The sequence below is a fragment of the Myxine glutinosa genome, chromosome 5, assembly GCF_964187855.1.
Source record: "Myxine glutinosa chromosome 5, kmMyxGlut1.1, whole genome shotgun sequence".
Lineage (NCBI taxonomy): Eukaryota > Metazoa > Chordata > Myxini > Myxiniformes > Myxinidae > Myxine > Myxine glutinosa.
Window position 1 is genome coordinate 69601398 of NC_136265.1, and position 19701 is coordinate 69621098.

Here is a 19701-nt window from a genome sequence, read left to right on the forward strand (position 1 = left end):
CTGACCAACCGAATACGCCATCGCAATGGCAACCAACGCGGTTACAATCAAACTCCCCGTGTTCTGGGAGGCTCAAGCTTAAGTATGGTTCCTGCAGGCAGAAGCCCAGTTCCGACTTCGAGGCATCACGGTGGACGAGACCATGTACTGCCATGTGGTCGCCTCCCTCGGGCCCGGCACGGCCGCCCGCGTCGTGTCGGTCCTGAGGAACCCACCAGCCGACGGCAGGTACGAGGCGATCAAGCGTCTCCTCCTCGCCATGTTCGGCCTCACGGTGGACGCACGGGCCGACCGCCTCCTAGACCTCCCCGAGCTCGGTGACATGCGACCGTCGGTCCGCATGGACCATATGCTGTCGCTGATGGGTGACGAAACCCCGAACGCTCTATTCCGGGCGTTATTTCGACGCCAGCTGCCGGCACGAGTACGCCTCGCGTTGGCCGGTTCTGCGACGACGGAACCCCGAGCTCTCGCTGCCGAGGCCGACAAGTTCTTCGCGGCTTTGGACACGCAGGCGAGTTTTGGCGCGGCCGTCGCGCATCCCGAGGCTGACCCTGATGCTGATGCACCACACCTCGTGGATCTCGAGGCTGATGCACACCGCGTGGCCGCCGCCATGCCACGCCCACCACCACCGCGAAAACCGCAGCCTCCGTCTTCGCCGCAAACCTGGTGCCATTTCCACGCCAGGTTTGGCCACAAGGCGAGGAATTGTCGCCCGCCGTGCTCCTTCGGCAAGTCGGGAAACTACAACGCCGGCGCTCGGTAGCGGCCCTGAGCGTCGGCCATTCCGGCAGCCTTCTTTTTATAACGGACACCTTGTCCGGGCGCCGTTTCCTATGCGACACGGGTGCACAGGTGAGCGTTATCCCTGCCTCTACGTCCGACAAGCGGGCCGGGGCCCCGCGTTGCTTGCCGCGAACGGAACACCCATACACACATTCGGGAAGCGCTGCCTCTCCCTGCGGTTCGGAAGGCAACGCTTCACGTGGACGTTCGTAACCGCTAGTGTCCCCATGGCACTGCTCGGTGTGGACTTCCTCTGTGCAAACGGGTTGTTGGTAGATGTGAAGAACAGACGCCTTGTCCAGGCTGAAACGTTCAGCTCGCTTGCTTGTGCGCTGAGCAGCTCATTGAGCGGCTCACCGAGCGGCTCGCCAAGCGGCTTGCTAAGCGGTTCAGTCCCGGCGAGGTTAGTTTGCACGCTTCCGGCAGCGGACGAATTCACCCGCCTCCTCGCCAGCTTCCCGGCCCTTACGCGGCCCACCTTCTCGGCGGGGGCCGTCAAGCACGGGGTGGAACACCACATCCCCACCGCCGGGCCACCGGTCTACGCCCGGGCACGCCGCCTCGAGCCGACGAAGCTCGCGGTAGCTAAAGCGGAGATCGCTACGCTGGAGCGGCTCGGCATCGTGCGGCGCTCCGAGAGTGCTTGGGCGTCGCCGCTCCACATCATGCCAAAGCCCGGCTGGGGATGGCGACCGTGCGGGGACTACCGGCGCCTCAACGACGCCACCACCCCCGACCGCTATCTCGTCCCCCACATCCAGGACTTCTCCGCCCAGTTGGCGGGCATGTCCTTCTTTTCAAAGGTGGACCTCACACGCGGCTACCATCAGGTCCCCGTCAGGTCGGAGGACATCCCGAAGACGGCGGTCATCACGCCGTTCGGACTTTTCGAATTTCTTCGGATGCCCTTCGGGTTGAAAAATGCGGCTCAGGCGTTCCAGCGACTAATGGACAGCGTCTTGCGGGACTTGGATTTCGTCTATGTCTACCTGGACGACATCCTCGTCGCCAGCGCGTCCCGCGAAGAGCACCTACACCATCTCCGCACGCTCTTCGAACGTCTGGGCCAGCATGGCCTCATCGTGAACCCCGCCAAGTGCCGGTTCGGCGTCGCCGACATCGACTTTTTGGGGCACCGCGTCACCAGGCACGGGGCCGTACCCCTACCGGCCAAAGTGGAGGCGGTGAAGGGGTTTCCGCGCCCCCGCACGATCAAGGGGCTCCAGGAGTTCCTGGGCATGGTAAACCTTTACCATCGGTTCCTGCCCCGCATCGCCCAGCTCCTGCGCCCCTTGCACGAGGCCCTCCGAGGGAAGCCGGGCAAAGGTGACGTTACCTGGACCGAGCAGATGGACGCGGCGTTCGCGGGCGCGAAGCTCGCCTTGGCTAACGCCACCATGCTCGCGCACCCGGCGCCCGATGCACCAATTGCCCTCACCACCGATGCCTCGGACTACGCGGTGGGCGCGGTGCACGAGCAATGGGTGCGTGGTGCCTGGCAACCGCTGGCGTTCTTCAGCCGGCAGCTTCGCCCGCCCGAACGCCATTATAGTACCTTCGACCGCGAGTTGCTCGGGCTTCACCTGGCGGTCAGGCACTTCCGCCATCTGCTCGAGGGCCGTGCGTTCACGGCCTTCGTCGACCACAAGCCACTGGTCTTCGCGATGGGCAAGGTCACCGAGCCGTGGTCGGCCCGGCAGCAGTGTCACCTCTCGGCCGTGTCCGAATATACAACGGACATCCGGCACGTCGCGGGGAAGGACAACCCGGTGGCGGATTGCCTTTCCCGGTCCGTCGCAACACTCAGTCCACCTTGGAATCGACTATGCCCGGATGGCGGCGGACCAGGCCGCCGACCCTGGCATCTAGGCCTTGCGGACCGCCGTCACGGGCCTCCGCGTCACCGAGGTGCCGTTCGACGGCGCGGCACGGCCCTCTTGTGCGACGTCTCCCTCGGGCGGCCTCGCCCCATCGTGCCCGCGGGCTGGCAGCGCCAGGTTTTTGACGCCATCCACGGCCTGTCCCACCCGGGCACGAAGGCCTCCCAGAGGTTGGTCGCCGACAAGTTTGTCTGGCATGGCCTCCGGAAGGCCGTCCGCGGCTGGACCAGGACGTGCCTCACGTGCCAGCGCGCGAAGGTGCACCGGCACACCCAGGCCCCATTGGCCCCGTTTACGGTGCCGGAACGTAGGTTCTACCACGTGCACGTGGACCTGGTGGGACCTCTGCCCCCCTCGCGGGGTTTCACCCATGTCCTGACAATGGTGGACCGCACCACCCGGTGGCCGGAGGCCGTGCCTTTGGCGGCGATGACGGTGGCGGACGTCGCGCAGGCATTCATCGCTACCTGGGTCGCCCGGTTCTGCGCCCCCTCGGACATCTCGTCCGACCGCGGCCCCATGTTCACCTCGGAGCTCTGGGGGGCGGTCGCGCGGGGGCTCGGGGTCCAGCTGTACTGAACCACGGCCTACCACCCCCAGGCCAATGGCCTGTGCGAGCGGTTCCACCGCCCGTTGAAGGCCGCGCTCCGGGCCACCCTCCGCGACGGCGGCTGGGTCGACAGGCTCCCCTGGGTCCTGCTGGGCGTCCGGACGGCGCCCAAGGACGACCTGCGCGCATCCGCGGCGGAGTTGGTCTTCGGCCAACCGCTGCGGGTGCCAGGCGAATTCCTCCCCGACCCCACGGCACCATGGTCCGCGGCGCAGGAGCGCTCCACGCTGCAGGAGACTGCCCGGAGGTTCGCCCCGGTGCCGACGGCGCACCACGGGCACCCGCCTACGCACGTCGCCCCGGAGCTTCGCACCGCGGAGTACGTCTTCGTCCGGCACGACGCCCACCGGACACCACTGCGGGCCCCCGTACGACGGGCCTTTCCGCGTGCTGGAGACCGGGGTGAAACATTTCACCTTGGACATCGGCAGTACTCCCGACCGCGTCTCAGTGGATCGCCTCAAGCCGGCCCACCTCGACGTGGACCACCCACCGCCGGTGGCTCGGCCCCCCTGCGGGCGGACCTCCGGCACCGCCCAGGCCCACCGGCAGGCCGCCCCCCGGTCCTGCACCCATCCTGGGTGCAGCCGGAGGCATCCCAGCTGGCATCCCTGCACCCCGGACGTCGCCAGAGCGTGCTTCGGCCGGGTCATCCGTTTGCCCCGCAAACTGGCCCTCCAGTTGCGCGGGAATTCTGGGGGGGCGCGTGTGGGGGACACGAAAGCTCACTGGCATGATGGCATCATTCCGCGCACCAAGTGGGCGGCGTGGCCCCGGGATATATACCGGGCGCGCAGCCCGGAGCGCTCCAGTGCTACAGTGGAGCTCTTGAAATAAAGACTCTTTTAACTCACCGCGTTGTCCGCGTCCGCTTCCTCCTTGGTTAGCAAGTAGCGCGCGTAGCACCGCGCTTCAAACACACGTTTTGGGGTGCTTTTTATAGGGAAAGTCACAAGGAGACGCACGTGCATTTTGATTTCCATGGGAATCATGCACGACTTTGTACCATCGTCGCTATTTTTGCCTGCGTATAGTATCGTATAGATCACGAGTGTTGTGATTGGCGCTGTATGTACTGTGTTGTGAGTGCTGTGACTGTGAGTGAGCATGGCTTGGTTGTCCGGTGCTTGAAGGCATGATGGTGTTATGTGCTGTGGAAGTGCAGCATCGTCTCCAATAAAGAACTTGATTCCAGCTGTCCTGACTTTACTACACAGAGGACAGACAACAGGGGTATGCCTCTGAACATGTCACTGGTTGTGGTATCTGTCACCTCGGGCCGAGCGGGTTGTAAAATCCGTCCACAACCTTTTGCGATTATAGTGCTCACTGCTCACAACCAGGTGTGAAAATCTAACCCCTGTCCACCTCGGGTGGGTTACGGAGGTAATAATCAGTTCCTGCTTTTCTTCACGTTCTTGTATTTGAATCAACATTCTCAACTCGACAAACGTACAGAAAGGAAGGAAAGGTATGAATTGCCATGGCGGTGTAGTTATCGTTAGTGCCATCGATTGGAGGCTTTTCATAATTGTTTACAACGATTGTTTATTTGATTCCATTGCGTGAGATAAGTATATATTTTAAACAGTAAATATTTAACACCCTTCAGTACGATTAAATGCAGTTTGTAAGGTTAAATTAATTAAAAAGCGGAAGTGGTATTGGGTCGTCGTGTAAACACGAAGGAAGTTGACTATTCTTCTGTCCACTTTGTGAAGGCCGTGGTTACAAAATGCCTGACAGTAAGTGCATTTGATTTGAGAGGAAGTCCGTTTGATTTGATTATAATCATTGGGAATATGCTGCTGCATCACGTCGTGTTTCTCCCACTTACGTTTTTGCTCAAACTCAAACAGCCGAAAAAGATATGAATGCCTCGTAAAATAAACAAACGAGATCTACAGGACAAGGTTTGTTCCATTCCTGAAAGTGAAAGGCCTCACTTATGAGAGATTTAGAAAATGGAATCTTCCATATAGTCGATCGCAGTGCACGAAACATGATTAGGATGAATATCATCAATAGGATATGACGATAAGCTCATCGCAAAAGTTGAAAGTCAGTAGAGTAAGAATGCACGGAATGACTTCTTTACCTCCCACAACTCCCGTCGGCCCTCCCGCTTTTCCACTCTTCATTGCTTTTATCGCTTCCTCAACTTCCTTCTCGGTTATCTTCTCTGCCGGTCCAAAAACTGGGTTACTCTCTATGTTGCCATCCCATTCATTCTCTGTATTCAACAGCATTTCCATATATCTTTTCCATCTTCCTTTAATTCCATCTGGGTCCACAACGATTTGTCCCACTTCATCCTTCAAGCAACTCACCCCCATCACATCACACCTCTCTTTCGCTATCTGCTTTGCAATCCTGAATACCGCTCTCTGACCCTCTTCCGAATCCAAGCTTTCTCCGAACATTTTCCTACATGCCTCCTGCGCCTTTGCTACCTCTTTCTTTGCAGCCTTCTTGGCTGCCTTATAACTTTCATGCTCTTCCTTTTCTGCTCCTGTACCCTTCGCCTTCTGCCACTCCTTGAACTTCTTCCTCTTCTCGTCAATCTTTCCAACTTCATCATCCCACCACCATGTTTCCGAGTGCCTCGGTGGTCCTTTTGTCCATCCACATACCTCACCAACGGCTCCCAACAGACTAGCTTTCATTGACATCCAACCACTTTCAAGCTCAATCACATCATCCTCTACCAACTACCATATTCAGCCTCTATTTTAATGCCTCCCTCACTGTCACCTCTTTTGAACCTCCACACCTTCATTCTCGGTTGGTACTTCACCCGCCGAGCTCTCGCACCTTTCACCCTTATGTCGCAGACAACCAAGTGGTGCTGTGAAACAGCCTCCTCCCCCGGGATCACCTTTGTGTCCCGGAGGTGCCCCCTATCTCGCCTACGCACCATCAGGTAGTCAACGGTTGTCGTCGACACACCTGCCGTGTATGTAACAAGCTTATTATCCTCTTTCTGGAACTGAGTATTACAAATCAACAAATCAGCTCCATCAGCAAACTCCAAAATCCTTTCACCTTCTCCATTTCTCACACCATATCCGCAACCCCCATGAACTCCCTCAAAACCGTCCATACTCCTTCCCACATGTCCATTCAGGTCTCCTCCTACCACAACAACTTCCTCATCTTTCACGTTTTCCATCAGCTTCTCTATAGCACACCAGGACTTGTCCTTCTCTTCATCGCTCCGACCAACCTGCGGAGCATATCCCGAGATGACGTTCACCAAGAGCTTTCCAATCATCATTTTCACCATCATCAACCTTTCACTCACTCTAGTCACACTCACCACACTGTCTACAAACTCCTCAGAAAACAGGACACCAACACCATTCATGCCCTCTGGGCACCCTTGCCACACAAACTTGGATTTCTGCCCCTGCCTACCCTTCACCATTCTCACACCACTTCCCTTCCATCTCGTCTCCTGCACACAACATATGTGCACTCTTCTTCTGACCAATACGTCCACCACTTCTCCTGATCTCCCTGTCATTGTCCCTACATTCCATGTCCCAAACCTCAGAAACCGATCTCCACGTCGGGCATCAGACGTTTCGTCGTCATAAATGGAATGATTTCCACCCTTGCTTCGATCGGGTTCCCCACCTTGAGTTTTGACGAGAGGGAGTGGGGTCCCCCACAGGGTACTTCAGGCTGTACCCTGCCCATATGTAGTTGTAATTGTCATGGTTCTCTTTTTGAGGCAATGTTTTTATGGCTGGATGCCCTTCCTGACGCCAACCCTTTTAGTCGCCTCTTACGACACGCAGGGATACGGTGTACCTATTCTAAACCGGGGTACACACCGGTTACTAATGTGACTAATATAAGGGAAGGATACCTTAAATACTTATATTAGGGAAGGATACCTTAAATACTAATATAAGGGAAGGATATTTTAAATACTAATATATGGGAAGGATACCTTAAATACTAATATAAGGGAAGGATACCTCAAATACTAATATATGGGAAGGAAACCTCAAATACTAATATATGGAAAGGACACCTTAAATACTAATATAAGGGAGGGATACCTTAAATACTAATATATGGGAAAGATGCCTTAATACTAATATATGGGAAGGATACCTTAAATACGAACATAAGGGAAGGATACCTTAAATACTAATATATGGGAAGGATACCTTAAATACTAATTATATAAGGGAACGATACCTTTAATACTAAAATATGGGAAGGATACCTTTAAATTTTTATTGCTTTGTTGCAGATAATATTTAGAGAAATGTGCATTTAAAACAGCAATGCTTTGTTACAAAGGTTTCATAAACTTTTTTTTGTTATTTTCAGATGAATTTTCAAACCCCCTTGCTCCGGATGGGATGGACGATATCTCATCAAGCCACAAGTACGTTGTGCACAGTATTGGGCTTTGAATGTTCAGTTGTTGTTCTTTGGGTTTTTTGCACTCAGATTCTGCTCGTTGGCCTTCATGTAACATGTGTAATGTCACCACTTAAAGTTCAAGGATCCAATGGTTCTTGCAATCCGTGCATCTGACACGTCCGTTGTCCTCAACGGGCTCGCCTGCATGGACCGTGCACGGGTTAACGCATTCATCTTTTTAAACCCACTAATTGTTGGTTTTTATTTAGCACTGCACGCCTCACGAACGAAGATTTCCGAAAACTTCTCATGACCCCACGATCAAACCCCACGGCAGCGCCACCATCCAAACCACGTGGCCATGAGTGAGTTTCTGACAACATAGCTAAGATGTGTGATGTTTGGGATTTAAGCTTTAATTTCTTGGTAACTTGTGGAATATTTTTGGAAACTCCTTGCAAAAGGTATAGGTAAATATTAGTGTTTTTAATTTTTACTCCACTCTACCTTTTTTTCTAAGGTCCGTTTTTATACTTTTTCTATTATTGTGTTTTCATTTCTTTTCTCACCGATAATGTTTGACTGGACAACGTTTTAATAGGATGATAGGTGTTTTGTACGAGGTTGTTGCACCACGAAGATCCTTGCAAATTCTTTAATGTCTCTCTGCTCACTTTAAAATGACGTTGCTGGATGGACGATCGGTAAATGCACCCAAATAAGTCGCCTTTGGTCGGGTCCCGATCGGAACAGGTAAACACGTAAGACTGTGGTTTGGATACAAAGACACGTTGAAAAGAAATCTTAAAAGGTGTCTTATCCCATGCATAATTGGGAAATGTGCTGCTGAGCTTGGGCCCTCAAAAATGCTTTTGGTTCTCATTGACTGCATGCTTTTTCTTTATCCCTTTGTGTGGCAATTTGATTCTGTTTCTGAATGAAAAACGTTGTTGGCACAGAAGGTCGTTGACTGGTGTTGCTGTTGTCTCACACAAACTTGCTCTCGAGTAGACCCAGTAGAGAAGAAAATTGTACATCATCTTTTCCTAGAAATGACTTAATTGTTGTAAAATTGATTTAAAGTTTCCAAATAAACAGCACACCTTTCAGGACTCGGACCGGAACACCTAGAGAGAGGTAGAGGAATCTTTTGATGTTGAAAGTTTCCTTTCTCGGTGTTGTGTTCTCTGGACTTGGTCTGATGACCACTCTTTTTGGGTCCACTTTGTGGACATCTTATTGGGGTGGATTACAATGTGCAGTTGGGTCCCTGGTATTTTTACAAACCAGGTTATAGAAAAAGTATTTTTGGAGTACATTAAAAAAAAAATTCTCATTGTTGTGCTGATGCAGAATGCCAAGGGATTACAATGAAGATGAAGACCCAGCAGCTCGTCGGCGCAAAAAGAAAAGGTTTGTTTGAGTGCATTGAGTGTGATGTCAGCAGCTCCTTGAGTGCAGTTCATTTTTTGGAAATGTGCTGCTGTTATGTTTCTGCCTTCACGAACAGTTAAAGCGTTTGGGCTTCAGTTAGGATTAGGCCAAATGGTTACTCGGTTCAAATGGATGCACATTTTGCAGGTAAGATGGTCCCGGTTGGTCACGTATTTCCAGAAGGTCACAGTTTGCACATAACCGAGATCAAGGCGATCTCTAATGGGAGGGGCACAATTGGATCGCACCCCAAAGCGAAACATCCTCTCCAATCGGAGAACCATATGTTGACCTGAACAACCGAATAGTTAAAGGGAATGAAGAACTAGCTTTACTGCTCGCGGATTCGTCGATTAGTTCCCCATGTGATCAACTCAACCGAACCATGGATGCGCCTCGATCATGATGCCATTGTCAATGAGTGCAATATTAAGTAATAAATAACAAATAAACTGCAGGATATAGTTTGGAGAAATTTTGATTTCAACATAAAAACATACTGCAATATGTAGGTCGAGGAAAATTATTTTGGTGAGACTTCTGCTGCTGATTTATCATTTTATCTTTTGGTGTAAAATCCACCATACTGTTTCTCAATTTTTTTTTGATTTTTATGTATTTGTGAAAACTACATTTCAAACTATAAAAATGATCCATCGAAACAAAATGAAAGGTGTGAAGCAGGGCAGGCCCGAGCTGAAATAGTCTCGCCTTAAATAAACCCTTTTCTTTACCCCGGGAACATGAAACAACATATTTGGACTACAGTTCGATCCCCAACTTCAGTTTTCAGTCTCCACGAGCCTTTAATGTCAAGCATGTAATGTAATTCATCATTTGCTTGAAAAAAGCAATTTAGATTCATTTATTTGTAAAGATCTGTTGTGGCCAACACAGCCTTGAAGCCTCAAACCTTGCAAACATTTTAACCATTCATTAAAAACAAAACATGAGGCCCCATAAACATGCCACCTACTTTATTTTATTCTTACCGGGAAACACTCGTCTCCAAAATATCCACACGTACACCCACTCACGTAAAACACAGCACCTACGCAGGCAACTTGCCGTTTCATGTACACCAGAGGCCTGACGTGTAAAATCCATGAGGAAATGGATTTTACCTTAAAATATTAAAAGAAAATGAGGTGAGGGAAAGGGTGAAGGAAGGGTTTGGGGAAAGAGGGAGGAATGTGGTTGGCTTGGCAGTTTTTTTTTTCTTCTTCTTTTTTCATCTACGAGATTGAAACTCTTGGAAAAGTAAATATGCTTGTTCAGGCTTACACCTGTTTATGTAACACCAAAGTTACCTCAATCACGGTGTGTACCCCGGTTTAGAATAGGTACACCGTATCCCTGCGCATCGTAAGAGGCGACCAATGGTTGGCGTCAGGAAGGGCATCCGGCCATAAAAAACATTGCCTCAAACAGGGAACCATGATTGTCATGGGGCCCGCAAGGCTAACCCCCGCTCTAGCGGGGAAAAATGGCCTTAAAACGATCATTCATATTTCATTCAAGTTACCTCAATCATGTAATGCCGTCTGTCTGTCCCACCCTGAATCTTACCTCGATCACTAGTTAGCATGCCTGCACAACACTGAAACATTCCCTTATCATTTGGGATCGCAGTAAACCTGGGGAAAGTTTCTGCTGAAGACAAAGCTACAGTTTTCTTTTTCAGCTACTACGCTCGTCTTAAGGCCCAGGAGCTGGAACGTGCCGCAGAACTGGCCGAACGGTATCGCGACCGAGCTCGCGAACGGCGTGAGGGCAGCAACCGGGATTATGCCGATCAACCAGCGACGACGACGCACAACTACAGAGCCGTCGGACCAAGCGCCGAGGCGTACGTCTTTTGATCTGAGATTTGGGTTGCACAAAATGGGATAATTTAGTTGAAGTTGTGAAGGCTCTTTTGCCACGAATGATTGTTGTGAACTTAATATGAATAATAACACAAGCTGTTGTGCCTGTTTATAGGATGCACGGCCACATTCTGTGGATATGTTGAGTGGGATTTCTAAACTTGCTGTTGATGTTGAATTGTCAAGGGGAATGGGGTTGTGGAGAGCAAAGTAAATCCCAGGGAAGAATGTGACCAGGTGCAGATAACACTAAATTCCTCAAAATAATCTGGGACGGTCATTAATATGGATTTTGATGTCGGCAAGTGGAAAAGAGTGGGTAAACCTGGGAAGTAGCACCTGGAATTATTATCCAAGTGGGAAAGTAATATATGAAAGTAGATGGCACGAACACTTTGGAGTGATTGTTCTGTTTTTCTCCTCCTCTTCCACATCCTTCTCCTCCCCCCTCTCCTCCTCTCCTCATCATCTTAATAATCACACAATTGTTGAAGTGATAAATCTGCAGCTGAGAAACGTCAACAGCTCATTAAAGAGTCAAAGTTTCTTGGTGGTGACATGGAGCACACCCATCTCGTGAAAGGCTTGGATTACGCACTCCTACAAAAGGTATCATTTGAATCGCAAATAGATTTTTGATCACTTTGTGTGTCTTACAATAATTGGGTTTATATTAATCAAACCCTAAGTTTGTAATTTATTTTAATTTTGTAGTTTACTCTCATCATTTGCTGCTGTTTTTTTAATTTTGCTTGTATTCTACTTAGTTTTTAGTAAGTACATTTAAGATAAAATCGAAAAAAATGAAATTTTACTTTGTACAATTTTAAAATTTCACCTTGCTTGTATTTTACTTAATTTTTAGTACAATTTTTTTAAATTGTTTTTTACTTTGTACAATATTTTTTATTTTACTTTGTATTTTATGTTTCTCTGTCATTCGGTTACTTCTCCAAAATAACCTCGGAGTGCGTCCTGGTGTCTGCACGTAGGGTCGTGGCTAAAAATATTGGCACCCTTGCACTTTTTTCAAATGACTCACAATTTTCTCGAACAATAAGTTGAAATTGACAAAAGTATTTGGTCTCCACAATTCTTTATTTCACTGTTAATATTACAGAACCTTTGTTTTTGATTTAGAACTTAATATATCCTTTAAAATCAGAAAATAAAAATAAATGGTATTGACAAAATTATTGACACCCAAGACTTAATATTTGGTAGCACAACCTTTGGAAAAAATAACTGCAGTCAAGCGCTTCCTATCACCATGAATGAGCTTCCGACACCTCTCTACTGGCAGTTTGGCCCACACTCTTCTTGTGCAAATTGCTCCAGTTCTCCCAGATTTGAAGGGTGCCTTCTCCCAACTACTGTTTTCAGATCTCCCCACAGGTGTTCAATGGGATTTAGACCTGGATTAATTTCTGGCCACTTCAGAACAGTCCAGCGTTTTGTCTTGAACCATTCCTGGGTGCTTTTTGAAGTGTGTTTGGGGGTCATTGTCCTGCTGAAAGACTCATGACCTTCGACAGAGACCCAGCTTTCTGACACTGGGTTGAATATTGCGCTCCAAAATGCCTTGGTAATCTCCTGATTTCATGATGCCATGCACACATTCAAGGCACCCAGTGCCAGAGGCAGCACAGCAACCCCAAAACATCACTGAACCTCCACAATGTTTGACTGTAGGGAAGGTGTTCTTTTCTTTGAAGGCTTCATTTTGTTTTCTGAAAAAATAGTGATGATGATGTGCTTTACCAAAAAGCTCTAATTTGGTCTCATTTGTCCACAGGACATTCTCCCAGAAGGATTTTGGCTTGTACAGGTGTGTTTTGGCAGACTCCAGTCAGGCTTTCTTTTGTCTCTTTCTCAGCAGTGGGGTCCTCCTGGGTCTCCTACCATAAAACCTCCTTTCATTGAGTTGGCGACGGATGGTGTGAGTTGACACTGCCGTACTTTGTGTCTGAAGGTCAACTTGAATCTGTTTGGCAGTTGATCGATGTGCTTTCTCCACCATTCGAACAATCCTTCGCTGCAATCTTCATTCAAGTTTTCTCTTGCGGCCACGTCCAGGGAGGTTGGCTTCAGTGCCATGGGCCTTAAACTTCCTGATAACATTGCGTACGGTGGACTCGGGAACATCAAGGTCTCTGGAGATGGACTTGTAGCCTTGAGATTGTCCATGCTTGGCTATGATCTTGTGTCTGACCTCCTCATACAATTCTCTGGTTTTCTTTCTTTTCCCCATGCTCATTGCGATACACACAGTGACACAAAACGGCAGAATAACTCCTTTTGTCCATTCAAACTGGTTGAATGAGTGATTTTTATATTGCACGCACCTGCAACTCACCACAGGTGAGTTAAATTCCAAATTAAAGGAGAATCACCTGCTTTAAATCTAATTATTTCTCACAACTTCTAAAAGGTGCCAATAATATTGTCTAGGCCATTTTAAGATTTATGTGTTGAATAAGCTATGATTTAGTAATTTTTTCAGCTTTTTTTTGTTTTGTTCCACTGTAAACCAAAGACTGGTTGAGAAGAGTGATGGAAATTAATGTAGAAGGAAGTAGAGGACGGGGAAGACCGAGAAAGACTTGGCTAAAGATGGTGGAAGAAGAAATGCGGGCAAGGGGGTTAACAAGGAGAGATGCAGAAAATAGGGCAAAATGGAGAAGATTGTCATGGGGATCGCAAGGCTAACCCCCGCTCTAGCAGGGAAAATGGCTTTAAAATGCATGTTGTTGTTGTTGTTGTTGTTGTTGTTGTTGTTGTTGTTGTTGTTGTAAACCAAAGAACTACATTTGTGGATACCAAAAGATTTTTTTATTTCAACAATTTTCTGGAAGAATTGGTGCATTATTTGAAAGAAGTGCAGGGGTGCCAATATTTTTGGCCACGACTGTACGTCCATTGACATTTGACTGAAACATCTTATCACAAACTACCCGACCGATATGGACCAAATTTGGTATGATGCATCAGGACAGCAAGGTCTCATGGGGTTGTGCTCCCCACATGCCCCCTGTAAAGTGGATAAAAGGGGGGTTTTGCCCCTAATTTGGGTATTTCTTTCAAAAGATTTCTTAGAAATCAATCGGATCCAGACCAAACTGGCCATGCGGCATCGTGACCATGCCCCAACAAAAGTTGTGCTCCCGATGGCCATATCCCCCGGAAAAAAACATATTTTCCTCTCAAACTGCATGACCGATTTATGAACCAAATTTGGTACGATACATCAGAACAGTAAGATTTCATGGGGTTGTGCTCTCCATCGGGATCCATCCCCTATAAGAGGCTGAAAGGGGGGGGGGGAGTTTCACCTCAAATTCAGGTAATTTATTTTAAAATCATCTCAGAAATCCTAGGGAAATAACCATTTTTTATGTTAACTTTGTTTCTATCGTTGCAATGTCTTTCCATTTCAGTACAAAAGAACTACAATATCAATTTGAACATTTTATTTTGGCCCCTTCTATAGCCAATTATTTAATATTATGATAAGGTCACTGGAAAAATACATCCAATATAGGCTGCATTCTGACCCCAGAAATCATTCACTTTTGTGACTACCATACTGCAACTACATAATATCCTTACATGTTGTCAATAAATATATTTCAATAAATCTGTGAAACTCGTCAAGAGCATAGTGTGCACAAAAGAGAGAAATATGAAAAAAAGTAATGTTTGTACATGTGTTGTACTGCCTTTAAATATCGTTACGGTTATAAATTTTAAGTTTGTCGAATTACAAAATCAAGTTTGATTTAATGTGGGTCGGATAGGTTATTACAAAATAGAGCTGCCACCTTTAGTATACCACCTTTTGTGGTAGTTCTATTTTGTATTAACCTATCCGACCCACATTAAATCAAACTTGATTTTGTAATATGACAAACTTAAATTTATAATCGTAACGAAATTTAAAGGCAGTACAACACATGTACAAACATTACTACAAAAAAAAAGAAAAAAAAATACATTAAATAATTTTGATACAAAATAAAAATTTTAATCCAAGAAATAATTTTTAATACTAAATAGAGCTATAGTGTCTGATATTAGTCAGCAAGTAATGGAGCTTATACTTTGTACCATGATCTAATGCAGTTGCTTTGTTAAATTATTTTTTTCAATGCTGTATTGCCTCCTGATAGATCAGATAAATTAATACACAAGTAAATATCCCTTGCAGGCATACATGATCATTCCTCTGATCATCATCATGTACACTTGTAAATAAACTTCTAAACAAAACTTTCTAAACTTCTGAGTATTTCTAACTTGTCGAAGCCAAAGTTAGAGCACATTGATATTCTGAAAAACAATTAAATTTCACACGTGGTAGGGGAGAAATCCCTTCGATTAGTAAATTGTATTTTTCGTACTAGCAACAGGTACCCGCCCTATGGGCGGGGCTTCAATTGCGAAGCCCAAATGAAAAGGCAAAATATCAGAAATTGAAGGCTTTTTTTATTTTAAACGATTTATATAAACATCCGTTGAATTATATCACACGCAAATCATCAAAATCTAAACAGTACATGGCGCCCATTTTGAAAAAAGATTGTATTCTGCAAAACAGAAGCGGCCGCTGCACGTCTTTCTCAGTCGCACGTTTATGTGTGAAGAGTGCGTGCCGAATCTGTAACACGGAAGCGGCCGCTACACCTGTTTCTCAGTCGCTTTGCACACGCTGCCATGTTACTTTGCAGCCGCACATTTATATAGGAAGAGTTCGTCAAGAGTCGATCTACTCTCTCCTGGTACGTAGAATAAACAGTATTTGTAGAATTTCAACAAAAGTAATTTTTTATGTCCCTCGATCCCTCGATCACTGTTCATATCGGTAAATATTATTCCATCGTGTTTGGAAAAATTGGAAAACTTGGAAAAACTGGAAAAACAATATAGCCTATTTTTGTCCCCCGTCGCACCGCGGAGCGAAAGGGGGACTATGGTTTTCCCCTCCTTCCGTGTGTCCGTGCGTGCGTAAACGAAGGACCGAATACTATCTTGGTGTGTGGGTGCAACCCACGTCAAAATCCAAGATGGCCGCCGCCATGTATGTCTGACGCCATGTATGTCTGAACCTTGTGAGTGGAATATCTTGAAAAATAAGCGAAGTACCAACTTATAATCTGGTGTGTGGGTGTATCTAGGCATAAGGAAGAATGCTATTGAAAATTGGGTCGCCAAGTCAAAATCCAAGATGGCCGCCGCCATGTATGTCTGAACCTTGTGAGCGGAATATCTTGAAAAATAAGCGAAGTACCAACTTATAATCTGGTGTGTGGGACTGTGGGTGTATCTAGGCATAAGGAAGAACGCTATTGAAAATTGGGTCGCCACGTTAAAATCCAAGATGGCCGCCACCATATATATGTCTGAACCTTGTGAGTGAAATATCTTGAAAAATAAATGAACTACTAACTTCTAATCTGGTGTGTGGGTGTATCTACGCATAAGAGAGAACTCTATTGAAAATTGGGTCGCCACGTCAAAATCCAAGATGGCCGCCTTGCGTCTTCCACTTTGTCAACTCGCATCTCTTCACCGATGGGGGACCTAGGCGTAACGCTTGTACTCCCAGGGGTCCCAGGAATACCCACCCAAAATATCGTTGTGATCGGTTGAGCCGTTTTTGCGGTACATTCGAACAGACGGACGGACATTTGGTGAATTATAGTAAGATAATCATATTTCAAGACGGTGTAATGCTGGGAAAAATCTCAACTACATGTATGTTGTACGTAATCAATTAAACATTAACTTTAATAGAGCAGATTACCCCAGTACGTCAGTGATCACATCTACAGGAACACCACGAGATTGGCTTTTAAATATAAACATAGGGGCAATACCCCTGGCGCTCACCTGGTAGAATAAACAGTGCACTGCACTGAATAAAGGTAGTTTTAACCAATTTCAATGATTGCTAGAAGACAGGGCAGCATACAAACATAATCATAAGACTTTAAACAAATAAACAAAAAACTACCTATTTTGGGGGGCAACCCCTTCCCCCTCCCCTAACCCCCTCTCCCTCCCAACCCCATATAGCAATATAGCATCCCTCCAAACCCCATATATCATCCCTCCCAACCCCATATACCTCCTAAGACCCCAATTTTTCTAATGCCTTGAACAAATATTGGTACATCATGGGTGATGAAGGTTGTGGTGAGGTTTCATCGAAATTGCTTGTGTAGTTTCTGAGAAGACAGCAAATACCTATTTTAGGGGGAACCCCCCCCTCCCCCATAGACCCTCCAAAGGGGCAGATTTTTAAAGTGCGGTGAACAAACTTCGGTACATCACGGGTGATGAAGGTTGTGGTCAAGTTTCATCGAAATTGTGTGTAGTTTCAGAGAAGAAAGCAAATTCCTATTGTGGGGGGTCAAACCTGGATCCACTTTGACCCCAGAAACCCGCTTTTTCCACTTTTCAATGCCGTGAACAAACTTTAGTCCCAACACAACAAATATAATTTGTGCCAAGTTTGGTCATAATCCCTTCAGTGGTTCCGGAGAAGAAGTTGCAAGTGTTGACGGACGGACGGACGACGTGCCATCACAAAAGCTCCCCTGAACTTTGTTTCAGGTGAGCTAAAAATTGGACAAGGAAAAAAATTTGTAGGGGATTAGTGTTCTATTTTCTCACTGCTTAACCCGAAATTGTGACGATCAAAGCATCCCTTTCATAGGATGTAAAGCAATATGTCTTCTTAGATTATATAAAATTTGCTTGCAATAATATATTTGAGGTTTCATACTCAGTTTGTACTTCATTTGAGCAGTAATTCCTTGAAAACAGTCATTCCTAATTGTACATGTCCACAATGGGACACAAGGGCGACAAGCAAAAATTATGAAATTTAAAATTATGAATATTAATTAATGTGCAAGTTTTATCCTTGACGACTTTGCGTGCTTATTCACTCTATTTTTCTTCACCTGTCATCCAAATTTCATGTAGTTGCCAGATGGTGGTTGCAAATTTCAAGAAATAGAGCTATTACTGCTTATTGCATTGCAGTCTAATGTAGGAGTAGAGCAGTTTGAGTTTCATGCTTTACCTAAAGTTTGCCCATTTTGGAGGAACAGATAGCTTGGTTGTTGTTGTCCGGCGGCGCTATGGCTTGGTGCACCCCTCCGTCTTTAAATTCCTGGATCCGCCCTTGTGAAGGCTGTAATTCAGACCACTGCTGATTTGGAGGAACACCCTGGGAGCCCTCCAGATCCCCTGGGAGATCCTCTGATACGAAATCGAAAAATCTAAGACCGGGCGATCCTGCAGACCATCGAGTAAAGGGGATATATCGGGTTGCAGACCAATTGGTTGGTAAATGATGGATGAGTAAGGATCATTGGATATGATGGGTTGTTCAACTTGTATCCCCTCCCACCCCCCCCTCTCCCACCCCCCAACATGGGGAGCTCCCATGATCCGAATTCAAAAAATCGAGGAATGGAAGTCTGAGCAATTGTGCGGGCTAGTGTCTTGTATTCATATGTGAAGTTTCAGAGCAGTCATCCAGGTGATGGGGGGGGGGGGGGAGGGGGGGGGTTAGCAAAAATAGCAAAATGTTAATAGACAGACAGACATCCGGACATCACGACCCATTTTATAAGTTGATCTCTTTGAAAATCGAAGTGAGGTGACCGAACAATGTGTTGTTCAACTTGTCATGAAAGCATAATTGGGCCAAGATATCAGCGAAGCCATGCTCCTGGGTTCGAGTGCATTCAGAATCGAGTGCATTCAGAGTTCGAGTGCATTCAGAACCAAAGCATTCAGAATCATTGGAATCTCCCGCGATGAAGCTAACTCCAAGGGCCTCTCACTCACTCACCGCAGGCAGGTTGGTGGTCTTTCCATCTTCTACCGACTCCTCTCTGGCCTTGCCCCCCCCAGCTCTCTCTGGGCTCTGTCCCGCAAATATTCCTACAGGTCGCACAAGATCTGCCTGCAACCCTCTTATGGTCAAACTGCCAAAATCAAGACTCTCTGCTCACCTTCACTCCTTCATTCCTGTTTTCTCCCGCCTCTGGAACAAACTCCCTCACTCTCTTCAATCCCACTCCACCCTCCAGGTCTTTAAAACAGCTGTTCACCACCATCTCTTATCTTCCCCCATCCAAAACCTTGATCTTTTCTACCCCTGCTAATTTCACCCCAATACCACTTTTTTGAAATACCAACTTCTGTCCTGGAAGTCATTGGTGTCCTTGTGTTTTATACTTCTCCCTCCACCCCCCCCCCCCCCCTTCCCATGCCTCCTCCCCCCAAGCCCTCTCCCTTCCACACATCTCCCTGCTCTCAAATGTTGTGTTTGTGTGCTTCACCTTCTCTCCCCATCTTGTTTTCCGCTCCCGCTTTTTGTGTGTTTTGTTTGTCTGGTTGATTTGTTTGTGAAGTAAATGTTAGCTCTTTCACGAGCCTCGATTCAGTATACAAAAAAAAAAAAAAAAAAAAAAAAAATTGAAATATATTATTTGGTGCAAACGCTTTTTCTTGCTTTATTGGGGTTTTTATTTTTTTCACAGGTTCGGGCAGAAATCACCAGTAAAGAAAAGGAAGAAGAAGATGTTTTGGATCAATCTCACAATGAAAACAAGTATGTTATTTGTCTTTTTTTAAACATTTTGGTATACTCGTTTAAAAAAGCAATAATTTGGTATGAAGGGATTGAGAATGATTCACAGTACATCTTTATAATCAT

The 19701-nt window shown here is 46.9% G+C and overlaps 1 protein-coding gene across 1 annotated transcript in view; it reads left to right on the forward strand.

The window, feature by feature from the left end:
- The first annotated feature begins 4937 nt into the window (after positions 1–4937).
- IK (IK cytokine) overlaps positions 4938–19701 on the forward strand; it is a 58223-nt gene continuing 43459 nt past the window's right edge. The window contains exons 1-7 of the mRNA XM_068116991.2: positions 4938–5024; positions 7627–7684; positions 7932–8027; positions 9016–9075; positions 10781–10945; positions 11459–11573; positions 19526–19596. Of these exons, the coding sequence (XP_067973092.1) occupies positions 5015–5024; positions 7627–7684; positions 7932–8027; positions 9016–9075; positions 10781–10945; positions 11459–11573; positions 19526–19596 (575 nt within the window). The 5' untranslated portion in view covers positions 4938–5014. The remainder of the gene's footprint in view (positions 5025–7626; positions 7685–7931; positions 8028–9015; positions 9076–10780; positions 10946–11458; positions 11574–19525; positions 19597–19701) is intronic.